Genomic DNA, 19,649 nt, shown 5'->3' with positions numbered 1-19,649 from the left:
GAACAAAGTTTCTGGAAAAGTGCATTCTATAACCTACGTTTTAACTGTTGCAATGAGAGAGGAACATGAGTTACTTTTACATTCGTTTCAACTTTCTCTAAATAGCCAAGCGCGACTGAACGTGTTATCTATTTCCATCTTTCCCGTCTTTAGTGCACTACAGCGGAGTCAAAATAAAACTTGCCCGTAAAATCGTAAAACGTATAGATTCATGGCCGTTATTAACTTCACTTAAAACCTCCAGGATGACTGGCCGTGGTCGATATGTAAAACTTTCCCCTAACGTTTCGTCTAGGTTGCAGAAGGTATCCTCAGACGTGAACATATCGACCGTGGCCTGTCAGTCCGGAATTTTAAGTGAACTGACACGCAAAATATTTATGAAGCTGGCGCAGAAATAACTCATGGTAATGAACGGGAGAAGTTCTCATTACGGGAAATCCTGGAAACCAAGAATAGTCGGTTGTGCGTTTTCTCATGCTCCGACCCCCGAGTTGTTCGCTGTGTCAATTTCTTTGAGTGAATGAGAGGAGTAGACGTGTTTCGTGACAAAATGAATGCAACATAAAATGGTACTCAGGACAAAACAGCGCTCGTTCATTGTCGAGTGTTACGCGACGCACAAACAGAGGAAAAGGCGTGCGGATCTGCCTGCGCAAGAGTTTAAGACTGAACTGTTTTCGCAAACCCTCCATCAAAGTAAGCGATGCAAAGCTTAGCTACAAAATAGTGCATAATTGGCACTGTAACGGACAAAAGCCGTAACTCTCCGAAATGAGATCGAAGACCAGAAAAGGTTGCTCGAGTGAAAGAAAGACTCGAATAGATTCCGACGAAATCTCGACACCGTTGCCGGTGCAGCGAAATCAGGACTTTTGGATCATCAGTTTTTCATTTACGCAGATGGGGCCTGGTACAATCTAATAGGGTGTGTGAACACACGGATCTCGTGCCACCATACATCAGCAAATCCCCATCTTTGAAGAGACGTTGCATATCTCAAGTCTGGTACGCTTTGTCAGCCATGTCTCGAGAGAACGATGAGTTTGGTGAGAAGAAGAAACTCAGCAGAGGCAGTGCAATCCCCTCGTCACCTAGATCGCCTGACTCCTCAGCGTGTGATTTTTACCTGTGGGTCAGATTGAGAGGTCAAGTATATTTTATAATCCTCAACCACTGGAAGAGCTACATCAGAACAATTAAAATGCTATTGCTGGTTTCCATCAGGCAGAGTTGCTGCACATGTCTCACAGTTTGATAAATAGAACACAGCGCTGCGTCGGCGCCAAAGGTGAACGTTTTCATCGTCTTCTGTGACTTCATTAACGAGGTCAATCTCGCGCCAGTCTTATTGTATATACTATCCGGGTCAATTTAATTTTGTCCATTCCGTACCTGGGAATGAAGTATCACCATTCCAACAGGATGGCGTCACCGACACGAAGAGTTACCTTCTTCTCTCTAGGATTCCGAGGACAAGGGATAGGGACGTGAAGTGGACTGTAGTTTTCGCGACTGATGGACTTACGTCACTGAGGAACTCCAAAGTGTGTTCTACGCCTCAGAAACTCACAGCAGAGTCAGTGAGGTTTTGGGCAGAAATTGAAAGCTATGTGGACCTGACGCAGTAACCTCTTTGACAAAAGTGTCCGAAAGCTTATGTTACTCATTTTCAGCAACTGTGGAAGCCAAATTCAACTGATATGCATATATAATTTTCGTATAAATCTTGCAGTATATAGTTTACAGGTCTCTTTTTTATGCAAATGTGTGCTTACAACTGTGTGTCACAGTCTGTACTTCAAAAAACTATTGCGAAGTTGCCAGCAGCAATGTATGTAGTTTCGAGAAACTTTTGCTATAGCGCAAATTTTGAACTCTGGGTACAATGAACACCACACATTTTAATAAAAAATCGCATCGTTATTCTCAGTGCTACCATTTACTATAGGGAAAGTTTCTAGGATACTGCTTCACAAAACAAAGTACATTGATGCTGCAGTCCATATATTACATACAATCGCTTGTGCGTAAATATGGCTACACGTTCCTGTACGTTTATTTACAAAGCTGCATGCTAATATATTCTGGCATAATGCTTCGAGTGTTCACAGTTGCTATCGGAAGATAGGAAAAACGATCCTGACGCACAAACTCTTTCAGACGCCAAACGAAACATAACTAATAGCTATCTATTTTAAGAACCTAATTCACTTTTCTCTGTCTGTCACATTTATTCAAAGGTTTTCCTCTCGGCTGACTAATATAATTTTAGGACTATTCTCAACAATGAGACAAACAACAACACTAGGATATGATGCATGCTTCCTTGGAAGTGCTGCCGATGGATGTTTGAGTCGTCATTGTCGAGTCCCAACAGGCTGAGAAGAGGACCTGCCGTTCTGCCGTTCTCGTGCAACCTATACCCTCATGGACGGATGATGCGTGATCCGAGCAGACCGCCTCAACCTGTGGAAGATCCAAGAACGGAAGGGTAGCAGAGTTAGGACACCATCATTTACATGTCTAATCCAATAACGACATAACATCAAGCGTTCTTCAAGAACATACTTGTAGCTTATCACTTTACTATCTTAAAGTAATACAATATCGTGTCTTTAACAAACAGGTCATCAAATACAGCACATCTCGCTTTACTTTCATTTTAGTTATTTACTTGTGTGGGTATCGCCTTCCTAGGTGGTTTCGTGTCAGTTGTGTTTAAGAGTAATTACCTCGTGTACCTGACTGTAATGTTTGCTTGCATACTCCGGTGTCACACTTATATTTTTGTTGTTGGTGGCGACGAGGAGGAAAGGAAAACGGTTACATTCGTTGAAGGCACATCAATTACTTCTCTCGAATAGCAACTACGAAACGTCCGGCCTGAATTCTTTTATTTAAAGGACGGATCATCATTAGTTTCACATGCCATCACTTAGTGAGACGATTTGGCACATGTTGGAATTTAAATGAGGACGTTGGCGTTAAGTCTGATGACGAAATATTTTCAAAGTCACTATTCTTCGCTTTTCTGGCAAAATATTGACACCGAACAATTTTGGCGAATTGGGACGCTATATTATGAGCGTGTGTTACTGATGACTTTTTACCTGTTTTTAATGATAATTATACAGGAAAACTTTGATACAAAACATTTAAATATATCACAGACAATACAGCTCACGGATTTACGTTCAAGGAGCTACACATCTCACTGCACAAAGACGACATAGTATGAGCCATACGTTGCTAGTTTGACCTCCAGTAAACATCGTCCTACGATGAAAGTGACTCTCGTCGATACATCAAGGAATTTCAAGGAATTCACACGATTGGAAGACCGATAAGATTTCGTCATCGTCCTATCCTAAATATTTTGTATATCTGATGCTCCGCAAGTATGGAAGAATCCGAGGAAGATCCTTGTGCCTCAAGAACCGACAAAAACTGCACAAAAGGTTATTTATTCTCAATGAGCCTTGAAGGGTGACTGTATTTTCACAAATTTTAGTACAGAATTATTTTTGAGGGTCTTAAATTGCTAGCACACTGCAAAGATATTTTCTGTAACTAGCTATCGATAATTACATAATTGTCTTTCACCAGGCTCAGCATGAGGTTTGTAAGATGATCTTTGAAGAGCCGAATCACACGAGGCAATTAGATTCGAACGCGGCACGTGGCTCGTAGGAAGACTTGGGTTTTGAATGCACAAAGCATATTCTAGTGTGTGGCTGTACTTGTGCACCCCCAGAAAGAGTATTCACCTGCATCAAGATTTTAATTTAGTAGTTAGTTCGTCTATTTTCCATGCAGTAAATGTAAAAAACATGTAGAATGCCTTTAAAGATTTTTTTGAAGCCTAACTTTCAGGGCTTGTTTGATAGTGTCCCCTTGATATCGTAAAATATGTTGCTCACAGTTCGCAGTTCTGTATCTGTGTCCGCTGGGGAGCGATCTGCGTTTGAGGGGTGCGGCTGGCGCAAATGCTTGTAGCAGCCAGAGGACTTGCATTTTTTGCTCAGTTGACGCTTGGCAAACTGTATCATCTATCATCGGTGAACGATGCGTTACTGTACTGTAGTAATATATCAGACGTGTTTTCCTGTGGAGGAATTGGTTGACTTATGACCTTACGATCCAATGTTTTCGGTTCCCATTGGAGAGGCACGTCCTTTCGTCTACTAATCGCACGTTTTTGGGGTGCGGTCGTAAAACACAGACACTAAAATTATTACAGTGAACACAGACGTCAATGAACGAACGGAGTAATCATAACTTTGCGAAAATAAAAAAAAATAGACTTTTCACTCGAGGGAAGACTTGAACCAAGGATTTCTCGTTCCGCAGCTGCTCACGCTAACCACGGGACCACGGCGCTCCCGAGCTCACACCGTCCTTGATGTTGCCTATGTTGCGCATGGACTACTCAGTTTGTATATTTTGCTTATTTTTTTCATAGTTGCACACAACTTCTTCCTGTTTTTTCGATTGATCTGTATTCAGTTTTTCAAGGTCTATCCACTGTGCCAACTTTTAACTACATACGAGGGGGGTGCGATGGGGAGGTTCCCTTGTGAGGAAATTTAGAGAACCAGCATTTGAGGCTGACTGCAGTACAATTTTACTGCCGCCAACTTATATTTCGCTGAAAGACCACAAAGATAAGAGAGATCAGGGGTCGTACAGAGGCATATAGGCAGTCATTTTTCCCTCGTTCTGTTTGGTAGTTGAACAGGGACAGCAGATGCTAGTTGTGGTACGAGGTACCCTCCGCCACGCACAGTCATGTGGATTGCGGAGGGAAAAAGAAGAGGAAAAAAAAGAAAAGTGAACAGACTGTATAGCACGTGAGAATTCGAGTTACTTGGCGCCAATGCTTGTGTTCGGGTTTGTTTTCCCAGGTGCGTATGGGGACGCAGGGCTGGACGGTGGCTCACCTCCTGAGGATGCCCTGCGCGTCCTGGCCGTCGGAGTAGCGCTGCCGGACGGGCGGCGCCAGCAGCACGTTGGGCACGCTGAAGCGGCCCGGGTCCAGCACCGGCGCCGTCGAGGCCCTGTGCACGGAGCGGCGCGCGTCCACTGGCGCCGACGCCAGGTGGCTGAGCGGGCCGTGGCCCAGCGCCATGTCTTCGGCCGCCTCCAGGCACTCGGCGTCGCCCTCGAGGCGCGCCCGCAGCTCGGCGACGTCGCGCCGCAGCGCCACCAGCAGCGCCAACACCTGCTGCTGCTCTCCGCCCCCGCCGTCCCCGCAGGCTGGCGCCGCCCCCGCCACCGCGGCACCGGCCGCAGCCGTGGGCAGCGCCTCCTCCTCTGCATCGGTAATCTCGTCCTCACTATCCTCCGTCCGCTGCTGCGTCACTCCCCGGTGGTACCTGCAACGCCGCCACGAACAAACTTTCACCATTTCGCTGGAATACGTAAGCCATCTGCAACAGCCGGCCATAGTGGCCGAGCGGTTCTAGGCACTACAGTCTGGAACCGCGCGACCGCTACGGTCGCACGCTCGAATCCTGCCTCCGGCATGGATGAGTGTGATGTCCACAGCTTAGCTAGGTTTAAGTAGTTCTAGGGGAAGTTCCATAGTGCTCAGAGCCATTTGTACCATCTGCAACACTGGTTCTTAAGCTCGAAAGATTACTTACCCACCTGAAGGTATTAAGTGCGATTCTGAGAGGGGTGAAAATACACCACTGGCCATTTAAATTGCTACACCACGAAGATGACGTGCTACAGAAGTGAAATTTAACCCACAGGAAGAAGATGCCGTGATATGCAAATGATTAGCTTTTCAGAGCATTCGTACAAGATTGGCGCCGGTGGCGACACCTACAACGTACTCACATGAGGGAAGTTTCCAACCGATTTCTCATACACAAACAGAAGTTGACCGTCGTTTCCTGGTGAAACGTTGTTGTCATGCCTCGTGTAAGGAGCAGAAATGCGTAGCATCGCGTTTCCGCCTTTGATAATGTGGTGTGACCGCCACACACCACACTTGCTAGATGGTAGCCTTTAAATCGGCCGCGGTCCGTTAGTATACGTCGGACCCGCGTGTCGCCACTATCAGTGATTGCAGAGCGAGCGCCGCCACACGGCAGGTCTATTCGAGACTTACTAGCACTCGCCCCAGTTGTGCAGCCGACGTTGCTAGCGATGGTTCACTGACTACTTACACTCTCATTTCCAGGGACGACAGTTTAGCATAGCCTTCAACTACGTCATTTGCTACGACCTAGCAAGGCGCCATATTAAGTTACTATAATCTGAACAGATAATATTGTGACTCGTGTACCGTCAAGAGCGACGTTCATCATTTATGAGTTAAAGTTAAGTATCAAACTAATTCCGTCCGCTTTCTGAATTCTAATTCCTTGTCATGCTCCAGACCTCACGTCAGTATAATTCTTCGCTTCTCACGCCAGTCTGCGTGAGCTAAAACATGTGCATGTCGGCCTCCTCTAGTAACACGGTGTTGGCTCTTCCGCCAACACAACAGATAAAGGTCGGATTGTATCCTATCGCGATTGCGGTTTATCGTATCGCGACATTGCTGCTCGCGTTAGTCGAGATCCAATGACTGTTAGCAGAACATGGAATCGGTGGATTCTGGAGGGTAATACGGAACGCCGTGCTGGATCCCAACGGCCTCGTATCACGAGCAGTCGAGATGACAGGAATCTTATCCGCATGGCTGTAACGGTTCGTGCAGCCACGTCTTAATCCCTGAGTCAACAGATGGGTCGTTTGCAAGACAACAACCATCTGCACGAACAGTTCGACGACGTTTTCAGCAGCGTGGACTATCAGCTCGGAGACCGTGGCTGCGGTTACCCTTGACAATGCAAGACAGACAGGAGCGCCTGCGATGGTGTACTCAATGACGGACCTGGGTGCATGAATGGCAAAACGTCATTTTTTCGGATGAATCCAGGTTCTGTTTACAGCATCATGATGGTCGCATCCGTGTTTTGCGACATAGCGGTGAACGCACATCGGAAGCATGTATTCGTCATCGCCATACTGGCGTATCACCCGGCGTGGTGGTACGAGGTGCCATTGGTTACACGTCTCGGTCACCTCTAGTTCGCATTGACGGCACTTTGAACAGTGGACGTTACATTTCAGATGTGTTATGACCTGTGGCTCTACCCTTCATTTGATCCCTGCAAAACCCTACATTTTAGCAGGATAATGCACGCCCGCATGTTGCAGGTCCTGTACGGGCCTTTCTGGATACGGAAAATGTTCGACTGCTGCCCTGGCCAGCACATTCTCCAGATCTTTCACCAATTGAAAACGTCCGGTCACTGTTGGCCGAGCAACTGGCTCGTCAGAATACGCCAGTCACTACTCTTCATGAAATGTGGTATCGTGTTGAAGCTGCATGGGCAGCTGTATCTGTACATCACATCCAAGCTCTGTTTGACTCAATGCCCAGGCATGTCAAGGCCGTTATTACAGCCAGAGATGGTTAATGTGGGTATTGATTTCTCAGGGTCTATGCACCCAAATTGTGTGAAAATGTAATCACATGTCAGTTCTAGTATAATATATTTGTCCAATTTGTGTAGCAATTTTAACGGCCAGTAGTGTAAATAAGTCATGAATATTGCCTTGAAGACAGGATTAAATACTAAGGGTTATTCTAAATGAAGGACCCATTTTCAAAACTTTGTATTTATAGAAGTGCAAATCCAAAATGAACAAGCTTTATATCAATGGAAAGAGAAAGTTTCAGATTTATTTTTCATAATGTTTAATATCAATTTAATAAATTTATTAATTTGTAATAGTTTGAAATTAATTAGTTTTAATAACTATATAATAATTACAAATGTGATAAATGCTATAAATATTCAATGTGGCCACCGTCGGCTGCACGGAAAACATCGACGCAGTAGCCAGACTCGTCCCACACACGCGAAATTGTATGTGCGGTTGCTGAGTGCACGGCAGCAGTGATCCGGTTCCGTAGACTCAGAGTGTTTGGAGAGACGGGACGTAAAAAGCTTCCTTCTCATAACCCCATAAGAAATAGTCGCAGGGTGTGACATCAGTAGATCTCGGTGGTCAGAAGCGCAGAGCTATGTCCTCAAGTCCCCTGCGACCGATCCAGCGTTGAGGAAGGGAGTCATTCAAAAATACTCGTACATCACGGTGCCAATTGGGCAGAGCTCCATCCTGTTGGAAAATGAAGTCCTGGGAATCTTCCAGAACTTGAGGGAACAGCCTTTGTTCCAATATGTCCAGGTACGTGGTTCCCATTACAGTTCTCTCTGCAAAGAAATATGGTCCATAATTCTTCCTACGAGATACGGCACAAAACGAACTGATCTTCGGTGAGCAAACGCTGTCTCAGAACTTTCCAAACAGTTGGTTGGGCTATTCCAAGTTCTCGACTCGCTCTGTTGGTAGACTTGATGGGACTGCGCACAAAACTTTCTTGAATCTGTCGGACATCATCCTCTGATACAGGCTGTCGGCCTGTGCCTTCTCCTTTGCACGCACCCCCAGTCTGTTTAAATTGCTTAAACCAACATCTAATGCTTTAGCGAGTGGGTGGTTGAATACCGAATTCGTCCGAAATGCCCACTGCACTGCAATTTGCGACTCACTTTTCGCGAACTCAAGAACGCAGAAAACCTTGTGCTCCACAGTCGCCATCTCATTCACAACTGAGAGTCAAACGGAATGACGGCCCTATTGCCGCACGAACTCTACCGGCCGCTTCTGAAACCATCAGTGCCCCTCAACCCCCCCCCCCCTCCCCCTCGCAACCACCCGCCAAAAATTTTGAAAATTCCTCTTTTCATTGGCATAAAGCTTCTTCATTTTGGATTCGTACTTGAATACATATGAATTTTGGAAAATGGGCCCATCATTCAGAATAACATTCTATATACTTATCGCTATCCATGTGACAGCAACCGCTATCAATGTTTCAAAACACAGCTCATAAAAACATGATTTTTCCAGGGCTCATACCTCGGATTTTATTGATAGTGGAAAGGTAGGGTGAATCTTTATGTATAGTCCTTGGATAACAACCGCTATCAGTGTTTCAACAGAGGGCATAAAAACATGATTTTTCCAGGGCTCGTATCTCCGATTTTGTTGACGGGGGAAAGGTCGGGTGAATTGTTATGTATAGTCTCTGGATTAGGAACCCGTTGTATAACGAACAGAAGGATAGTCTTACTGTAACTATCCTGCAGTATATGATAAAAATTTGAATATATCACACCTCCTCCGGCTTAGGAAGATGAAGAAAATCGGTTGGTTCGTTTTACGGTGCGCTTTAAGGAGCTCATGGAGATACCATTTAGTTGATGGGCGGTTACTGAGGAACCTGGAAAAACCGTTCCCACGATCTTTCGCCGGATATCTAAATAACTAACCACAGAAAACGTAAAATTCGGTGTGAGGCGAATAAGTTTTTAATAAAGTGACGTAACACGAAGAAATATGATATAAACGGTCTTCGTTATCATCGGAAGGGTCCTGGGGAACCCATACAAAATTTTTGTGCACATAAAATCAGTTCTCAAGTGCAATATTAGTTTTCCGTTATTTCAGTTTCACACAAGTAAACTATCAAAATTTTACTGATCCATGACGTTCTTTTCAATGAGTGACATGCTCTGCTGTAGCAGGGAAAAGAAGGGAACCAGCGGGAAAATGCTCCTATCGGAGCACAAAAAAGATGGACACGCTCCTGCTTAAAAGCATGACTGAAAAATGGGATACCAGCTGCCTCCTCCTGCTTTCCTCAACATCTTTCCAAATTTTCCCAAAACATTGCCATGAGACCATATTGCCACGTTTTTATGCTGACAGAAAGAGACAGTGGCGGTGCGAAAAAGACAGAAAGGTGATAGCCACCTGAAGATAGCAGACAGTGATGTGTTATAGAAAGAGCAAAGGAGACAATAGCAGTTTGAGAGAAAGAGAGGGACACAGTGCCAGTGGAACTTACATGACAGTGACAGAACAGCGTCAGGAACAGAATGAAGGAGATAGTGCCAGTGGGACAGGAATGAAGAGAAGGAGAATTTGGAAGTTGGTGAGAGCCAGTGATAATTAGAGACAGAGTCTCTAATCGACAAGTAAATGCCTTGACTGAAATATTATTTTATCAGACTCTGCGAAGACAACATACTGATAATAGATCTTAATATAACAGCAATGGAAACATTTTGGGGAAAGGTTGGTGGCAAGCACCCATTATTATGGGAAAAAGCCACTAGAATGTCAGTTCGATCTTCAGATGTAAAGATAGATGAATGAAAATGGGGCGACCGAGAAAAAGGCGAGGAACCGACTAAATTTGTCGTACCACTCACAATGAGCATTAGCCTATATCAGACCACAACACTAAAAAAGAAATAAGCGGTACCAATATCCTCACTGACTTTTTAGATTAATGAAATACCTACATAATTATGTCAGTTTAATTTCATGTTTCAGAAAAGTTTGGAAAGCACTGATGTGCAAAGTAAAGAACGCTGTGGTCACATTGACAACTTAAAAGTTGAGGAAGCAACAATCCTCAGGGATGGTTGTAGCTTCGTAAGTTAATGTACACTTTTGACCGTCAGTTGTCGAGTATGGTAGGCGTGATGGAAGGTGAAATGCACAGAAGAGGTAGGAGACTGCTGAAGATGGGAGAGAGCCTTTTTACAATTGAATAGCAGAGTAATATTACCAGCAGGCGAGGGACTCAGGATGAAAAGCTCGCCACGTGTTGGGGCTTTCCGGATGACCCCTACCATCCAGTGAGGGGCCAAGCTACTGCTCTGAGCTTGATTGAAGTTTCCATGCACAGCAATAAATTTCTTTCAGTTACGACGACACTTGTTGTGAAATTTTTTTTCTGTACATGCGTAATGTAAAATGGGGAGAACAGAAACAATGTGATGAATAGAGACGAAACGTCCAAAACGGTTCTACGCTATCGTGATGGAAACAAATGAGAATATCCTTCAAAAATTTGTCTAGCTTGGTATGGAACCAATTTAAAAAGGAGATTATGAAACTCAATTTTGGCGACACTGTCACTTGGTGTTTTTCACTCTACGAAAATATCGGTTGTGGCGCTGATTTTGCTTTCTTCGAACTTTCTTTGTATCAGTGGAGACTGTGTTGTTTTAATTTAGGTACATGGTAAGCAGATTTGCAGTCCCTTTTATTAACCAAAAGTTCAGCTTTAAAGTCTACAGCAATCTCTGTTGTGTTTTGTTCAATAGAAAATTAGGGTCGGGTTTAAGAATTTCTAGGGTGCATGGAAACAGTAACCGTCAGTGTTTCTTCTGAGAGAGACTAAGAATCGATGGAAATGAAGATCTGTCTGGCACTGTTCTCGACCCAGGTGATTATGCTGTGATTAAAGTACATGGAAAAACTAAGCATCATCTCAGAATGTATATAAGTAAAATTTATTATGTAGAGGGCAAAGTTTCTGTTGATATTTTATGGAAAACAAAGGCTATTAAACACGTTTATTATAATAGATAAGGACATATTGTTCAAAAGTCCTTCGTTAGTTCTGGAAGTACATCATTTTTAAGCATCATGTCAGTGATTTCATACATTAACAAATAAACAAATGCAGTTCATAAATTTAATGTTACAATAAAGTAATTAGACCTATAGCAATTTTTATTGGAAAACGGGATAAAAAGCCACAATTCATAGAATACTATTACTTTTTGTTTTAAATAAAACATTTTTGAACAAGATAAACTTTGTATCGTATTATACTAGATCCAAAACTGATTCTGACATATCCCTATTCACCGTAAAGACCAATAAGTAGAAAAAATAAAACGGATAACACTGTCTTATGAATAGAAACACCAAGTATTTATTTTTTATGTTATAAAAGCATGAGCTAGGTTCCAAATTCACTTTAAAGTTGGGCACAAGACCTACAATCCCATACAACTTTGATTTCCATATTTCCTTTCAAAATTATCTTTTTTTTCTTTTAAAGTTGAAAACTGTTTCCATTCGCCTAATTTTACAGTAACTTCTATACTGTTTAAGCACAGCCAATCTCTATACAATTATAATATCATTTATGCAGTCCGGCTATTTATGTACCACCAATGTGAAGCCCATTTTCACATTTTCTCACAATTCATTATTCCCTATTTGAATTATTCACACAATCTGACAATTTAATCATTTATGCATTCTGACTATTTATTCCGCCTATAGTGCATGAACGGATAATGGAATGCGGATTCAAGGAACCGTTTTTTGACCTGTACTCTTGGTTACGTTATCCTGAAACAACTTGTATTATCATTGCAACAGATTTAATCAATCCGTTGTTCCAAGATCCAACACAATCCTCTTCCTAACTTACATGGGCACCAATGGGTTCTCACCCTCCCAAAGAAAGTAGCATATTTATGAGTTACGCGGAAAGTCTAATCGCTCTTTTGAATTTGTTCATTTATTTCTTTGAATAATTTTAAGAACGTATATTATTACTCAAACTTATTAAAAGTAATCTCGATCAATCCTAGATCCTCCCTAAAATGACACACATTCTCAACGCAAGTTAACAAGATTAAACGTTAGGTAATCGACTTACATGATGTTAGGGGAAACAAATAAAATACTGACCACGAAGGTCTCAAATGGCCTATTGGAGCTAATGCAAAGTTAATCAATTAGTAAAACAACTTCGAAAAATCATATCATTTATATAGAGAAAAATAAGTGGGATATAGCTTCACACTGTATAAGAGCTAGTTTAGGACTGAGTCTATGAAAAATAAGTTGTGGATTACGTTCACACAATTATATATATTTATTCAAAATAGTATCCCTCTGAATCAAACATAGCTGAAATCGTTTTAAAAATATTTTCAAACAGTCACTGTGGCCCCTTTTTGGGGTTTGCATTTAGTGCTACATTACAGTTTTCTTGGATGCCCTTAAATGCATCTTAACAGTGTTCTTTCACTGCCAGCTTCAGTTTGTGGAAAAGCAGAAATCGGCTGCGGAAAAATCCGATGTCTACGGCAGGTGATCCAAGACTGAGATCCTTTTGCTGGCCTAACACTCGCGCACGATCTTCGTTTTACCGGCAGAGGCGTTGCAGCGGAGGTGCGACCAGGAACCTGCCTATCGGTTTTCGGGTCGATTTCGACGAATCGACTGGCTGATGAGCTTCACTAACACAAAACTTGATGTTGCCTCATCGCATCACCGCCATTTTCCGATGAGTGTCAGACACATACTGTTACCTTTCCAACCAGGATGCCTGCTGCAACGAGGCTTGTTCTTTTATCTTTACGCAGCTTTTGCTCAAAATTCACGAATCGTAACGCCCCAACTCGCCACAAGATAACACTGCAGTTTGAAATGTCACTTGAAATGTCACACAAGCTGTCCTAACGGAACTAGCACACACGGTGTATAACTGACTCACTATAAAAAATGGTTCAAATGGCTCTGAACACTATGGGACTTAACATCTGAGGTCATCAGTCCCCTAGGAATTAGAACTACTTAAACCTAAATAACCTAAGGACATCATACACATCCATGCCCGAGGCAGGATTCAAACCTGCGACCGTAGCGGTCTAGCGGTTCCAGACTGACGCACCTAGAACCGCTTGGCCCCTCCGGCCGGCTGACTCACTATAAAGTAAGTCCATGGAACATGTGGTATGTTAACTATCAAAATCCTCAGTTCCGTTCAATAATCAGTTATTCAAAATGACAGTCACAATCGCATTATTTATTTTGCCGCCAATTGGTTTCAACCCGCGATGGGGTCATCTTCAGGGCAATTTACACCATTTGGTTGCTCGCTGGAGTCGTCACCCTGCCTGTGCACGGTTGGAAACTAGTTAGGCATAGTTACCAACGTGCACAGGCAGGGTGAAGACTCCAGCTAGCGACCAAATGGTGTAAATTACCGTGAAGATGACCTCATCGCGGCTTGAAATCGGTTGGCGGCAAAATAAATTATACGATTGTGACTGCCATTTTGAATAATTGATTATAAGTAATTTAATCGCAGTTATCTCCACACAACTATGTTGTCTAAAACTTCAGTTCAATAAAACGTCTCGGGGCACCAGCAATTAAAACTCAAGGTATGTGCGAACGAAGCCAGCAGTCAGCGGAGCAATGCAGCAGTGTTACCTACTTAAGCAGCGATCTCCGATGTTCACATATGGTCATCTTCGTGGCGATAGGATGAGAAAAACTTCATAATTGGACCCTCTACTGTCCACGAGGTAGCATCATTGAACACAAACCTACGAAAATTTCTGCCAAAAGTGTCCTAACTGAAGAATTGGTTACATCGCCGACAGCAGATCACCGAAAGCGGAGAAACTGGTTATATCGATGGCTCCTGCTCACCACAGGTGAGACTATTCCAAGTTTGTGAAATATTGTGAGCCAGAATTTATCATGCACATATCCTAAGGGATTGTGTATCACATTGCTTCAGGCATCCTGGATGGTGCAATACACTGAATCATGCATCAAATGCATGCCTGCAAATTACTACACTGTCCATTAACATTAAAGTGACCACCTGTCACCAGCTGAACACCCAACTTTTTCAGCGCGAGACGTGCAAGAAGAGGGCCAGTGAGGTTCTGGAAAGTGTCGACGGGGATGAAGTCATGCCGATACCAGTGCCGACGCCAGCTGCACCAGGTTTCTTGTTTGAGGATCCATAGCGTAAACAACCCGATCGATGTGGTCCCACGTGATCTCGATTCAGTTTACGGTTAACTCATCCTGGTGCTCTTCGAACCACGAATGTACTCTACGAGTTGTGCGGCACGTTGCAACGTTGTACTGGTAGATGCCATCGTGCCAAACTGTATGTCGAGAAGGATATGGTCCCCAAGGATAGAGGCATACTTGTGTTGCCCTCTGTGTCTTTCAGAATGACGAGATACACGCAGAGAAATCCAGGAAAACATTCCCCAGACCATAACGCTCCCTTCTCTGGCGTGGACCCGTTTCCTTTCAGACATTTCATGCCGTGCATGTCAATGGCCATGTGTCCGATGGAGCATAAAACTTGATTTATCTGAGAAGGCCGTTTGTCGCCACTCAGTGGACATCCAGTTTCCGTACTTGAGTGACAATTTGAGCCTCCGTCGCTGCGTGGGTGGATGAACCAGGTGCCTAATGCGGAGGCCCATACTCAGCAACGTTTGGTGAACGGTCGTTGAAGAGACACTTTTGGTATCCCCTTGGTTCATCTGGGCGGTCAGCTCCTCAACAGTTGCACGTGTATTCTGACGTACACTCTTCAGCAGCCATCGTTCACCCGTGTCACCTGTGGCCCACACTTGCCTCGGCGCCGGTTTTGGACAGTGCTATTTTGCCATGCACAGTATACGTAACCGCAGCGGCACAACCTAGTTGCTTGGGAAAGCTTCCACCCATGGCCCAGAAGCCAAAGATCGTGCTCTTTTGGATCGCCCCCTTTCAGCATTACGACAACGACTGCACTGTGTCCCCTCCCTCCCTCCCCGCCTCTCTACACCCTTCACCGATGAGCGTAATACACCTTCCCCTGCTAGTGCTGCCATCTACCGTCTGTGGGTGGTTATTGTTCAGTTTTACGTCAAACGAAGGCTGTTATCACTTAATGTCAAAGAACCGTGTGTTAAAGCAATGTGATACTGTGGGAAAAACAGTCTTGCGATCCACAATTTGAGAATGTCGTCCGCCCCTGGTAGTTGAGTGATCAGCGCGACGGAATGTCATACCTAACGGCCCGCGTTCGATTCCCGGCTGGGTCGGATATTTTCTCCGCTCAGGAACTGAGTGTTGTGTTGTCCTTATCATCGTCGTTTCATCCCCATCGACACGCAAGTCGCCGAACTGGCGTCAGCTCCGAAGACTTGCACCAGGCGACCAATCTACCCGACGAGAGGCCCTAGCCTCACGGCATTTCCATTTCCATTTGAGAGTGGATAATGTAAGGTGAAATAAAATAAAAGTCAACATTTGATAGCCCAAAAAAGCATTAAGAGTGTTTGCATCCCCGCGCAGAGTGCGCTGGGGCGTTGCTGTGTAGTAAAAACTTCCCCATATACAGTTTCCCACTCCTTTCTATTTGATAGCCTCCTGTAATCTCGCCATGACTGTTATGAACATAATCTGTAGACGCCATATGACGTCAGTCAAAAAAATAATCAGCAACATATCACCCAGTTGTTTTTCAGTATTCATCATTTTCTGTGGTGTTCAATCCACATGTTTCCACTGTTCTACTCTTCTCCTTTGTCTCGGTATCATAGTGCGTACACCAGCACTCGTCGATGGTAATTAGGCGACTAAAGAAGTCATCTGGATTGGCGTGACACACCAGCAACGTTTACATTGCTCCCTCAAAACTGTCTCAAATGGCTCTAAGCACTATGGGACTTAACATCTGAGGTCAGCAGTCCCCTAGACTTAGAACTACTAAAACCTTACTAACCTAAGGACATCACACACATTTATGCCAGAGGCAGGATTCGAACCTGCGACCGCAGCAGCAGCGCGGTTTCTGACTGAAGCGCCTAGAACCGCTCGGCCACCGCGGCTGGTGTTGCTGCCTCAGTTCGATTAGTTTTTTGAATGGATATGAGCAGTCGCGGGACCGAGTGGTTGGCGATCTGTACCGTGTACGAAATTTGATGCGGGATTTTGAAAATGGGTCATGACTAATTTTTATTTTTTCCACTATCTCCCCGATTGTGGCACACCCATCTTTGAGCACCAGGACCTCCAGTTGTCTAGCGGCTACCAGATCTTCATAGATTCATGGTCACTCATTTCCTTTTTCGTTCTCCTAAATTGGAAGCGTTTGCTCCATATAGCTGCTGCGTCATATAATGATGTATTATTGCCACATACTTCCACCAACTCATACAGTACTGCTGCAGCGTTGTGTCCCTTCAAGTGCAGAAAAGGTATTACCTTACGACACTTCACTCTAAAAAGAGCTGCGCTATTTCTTTTCTCTGTCTCCTCTAGCTAGATACTGTGTCGCAGGATTTGCAATGCTCCAGACATGTACCTGCACATAAACAAAATTAATTAAATCTCTTGTCTTAATGTGCTCGATGTGGTAATGAAAACTTTATGCTGGCCGCTGTGACCGAGTGGTTCTAAGCACTTCAGTCCGGAACCGCGCTGCTGCTACGGTCGCAGTTTCGAATCCTCCCCCGGGTATGGATGTGTGTGATGTCCTTATATTAGTTAGGTTCAAGTAGTTCTAAGTCTAGGGGACTGATAACCTCAGATGTTAAGCCCCATAGTCCTTCGAGACATTTGAACCATTTTTAAAAACTTTATGAATGTCCTATGTTCGCCAGGACAGGAAACCGTGAATACTGGGTAACACAAAGGATCGTCCACACATTCACTGTTGATCCATTACTCATTCCAAGTACTAGATGTGGAGCGCCATTTAGGGTCCGTGATGCTCTACGAGTAAATAAAGGATAGAATGGGATTTTTGGTTTACCCTGAGGCACGACGGCGGTTCCTGAGGGCCAGGCCGACCAATGACTCGAGCACCCTGGTGGAGAGCGATGACGTGCTGCCCAGGACGGGTTGTGTCGTGAAAGTTGGGTCGATGCGCACGAAGCTCGACATGCGCAGCCGCTCCCGGCACACGGTGATCCGCTGGGTCAGCTTCTCCAGGTGCACCACGAACTCGGCCTGCTTCAGCAGCTTCCGGACATGGCCCACAGTCTGCAGTTCCTGCAACAAGGACTCTCACTCAGCGTCAGCTCCTCGTGGAATACTGTCGAATCCCTGCACCTGGGCCAGAATCTACAGCTCCTGCAACAACGATCAGACTCTCACCGCCCTTACCCTGCACCAGATCTTCCTGGAGCACTGTCGTCTGGAATTTCTTCTGGAATTGCAATACATGGACCAAAATCTACAGTTCAAGCAGCAAGGACACGCATATAGCCAAAGTGGCGCCCATTTGAGAGATTTGCACTAGACTAATGAGCAACTCAAAATTGTTATTGTTTCATACAGTGTGTTCGACATTAAATTAACCATTCGTGTGAGGAATTTTGGCTGAGCTGAAGTTTCAATATGAACGAATTTCCCTAAATTGGCGGTGGAACGGGTTTATCAGACATATAGTCCGGTTACTAGCGCTCACGTAACAAACGAGACTATAAATATCAATTTTTTACCCTGAATTGATTTCTAATTTACAGCCTTCATTGCACACAACATAGCTAGATCTAATAAAAAAATCCACAACACTACAGCTTGAGAAGGTATATGATAAAGCCGGAATAAAAGGAGAGGCAAAAACATTATCACTCTCATGCTGCACTAGCTCCGTTTGGGACAAAGTCTGTTTGACATTATTCTGGAGTCATTGAAGGTAGGCCTATCTCTAAAGCTCATGCAGCATACATCACACACAAAAAGTGTATCAGCTTATTCACAGGCCTTGGGGAACAGCAGAACGGGTCTTCTTCAGATGTTTGAAGATTGCAGGTCGGCACGAATGATTACTTTTTTTTTTTTGAGTCATTTGTAAAACCACTTAGCGGGCTAAGGCTTCCATCCAGTCACTCGTTCACCACTCTGGTTTGGCAACAGAAGATAGCGCAAGGAAGGCCCAAGGTTTACATTCTACGCTTAAGAAATCATTCACGCAGAAGAATCGAAGAAACGTACCATCATTTGACAGTAGCACAGTCCCGTGTGAATGACATAGCAATAAGCATTCATGGCGTAGAGAAAAAAAATGAAAGAGTCGAAAGCAATTAATTTACGAGGTCCGGATGGAATAAAAATTTGGTTTTACGTTACTTAGTTTGCATTTATGGCGAATATCTCGACCAGCACAAAGTGACAAGCGACTGGAAAAAAAGCGCAGGTGGCTCCTGTGTATAAGAAGGGTAAAAGAACGGCCCCGCAAAATTACAGACAAATATCCTTAACATCGGTTTGTTGCAAAATGCTAGAGCATATTCTAAGTTTGAAAATAATTAATTTCTTAGAGATCGAAAAGCTCATTTCCACGAATCAGCACGGCTTTAGAAATCACCGCTCGTGCGAAACCCAGCTTGCTCTTTTCTCACATGATATACTGCGAACTATGGATGAAGGGCAACAGACAGATTGCATATTTCTAGATTTCCAAAAAGCATTCGACACGATACCCCACTGCAGACTGTGAACGAAGGTACGTGCGTACGGAATAATCTCCGAGGTATGTGACTGGTTCGAAGACTATTACGTCCACGATGGTGAGAGTTCATCACAGACTGGAGTATCATCAGGAGTGACCCAGGGTACTGTGATAGGATGGTTGCTGTTTTCTATACAAGTAAATGATCTGACAGACAGGGTGCGCAGCAATCTAAGGTTGTTCGCTAGTGATCGTGCGGTGAACAGGAAGGTAACTGACTAGATTGATAAGCATCACATACAGAAAATTTCTAGTTGGTGTGATGAGTGGCAGCCAAGAAAAATATCAGTTAATGTGGATGAGTAGGAAAAATAAATCCGTAATGCTCACATACAGCATTAGTCGTATCCCGCTTGACACAGTCACGTCGTTTAAACATCTCGGCGTAACGTTGCGAAGCGATATGAATTGGAACGAGCATTTGAGGATT

At 44.1% G+C, this 19,649-nt stretch overlaps 1 protein-coding gene across 1 annotated transcript in view; it reads right to left on the bottom strand.

Annotated features, from left to right (window-relative positions):
* Positions 1–1,752: 1,752 nt before the first annotated feature.
* Positions 1,753–19,649, bottom strand: part of LOC126285315 (transient receptor potential channel pyrexia-like) — a 252,608-nt gene continuing 234,711 nt past the window's right edge. The window contains exons 12-14 of the mRNA XM_049984615.1: positions 17,516–17,754; positions 4,944–5,378; positions 1,753–2,469 (exon numbers count right to left, since the gene is read on the bottom strand). Of these exons, the coding sequence (XP_049840572.1) occupies positions 2,421–2,469; positions 4,944–5,378; positions 17,516–17,754 (723 nt within the window). The 3' untranslated portion in view covers positions 1,753–2,420. The remainder of the gene's footprint in view (positions 2,470–4,943; positions 5,379–17,515; positions 17,755–19,649) is intronic.

This window comes from Schistocerca gregaria, chromosome 8, assembly GCF_023897955.1.
Source record: "Schistocerca gregaria isolate iqSchGreg1 chromosome 8, iqSchGreg1.2, whole genome shotgun sequence".
NCBI lineage: Eukaryota > Metazoa > Arthropoda > Insecta > Orthoptera > Acrididae > Schistocerca > Schistocerca gregaria.
Note: the sequence above shows the minus strand (reverse complement) of the source record. Positions and strands in the feature narration are given on the sequence as shown.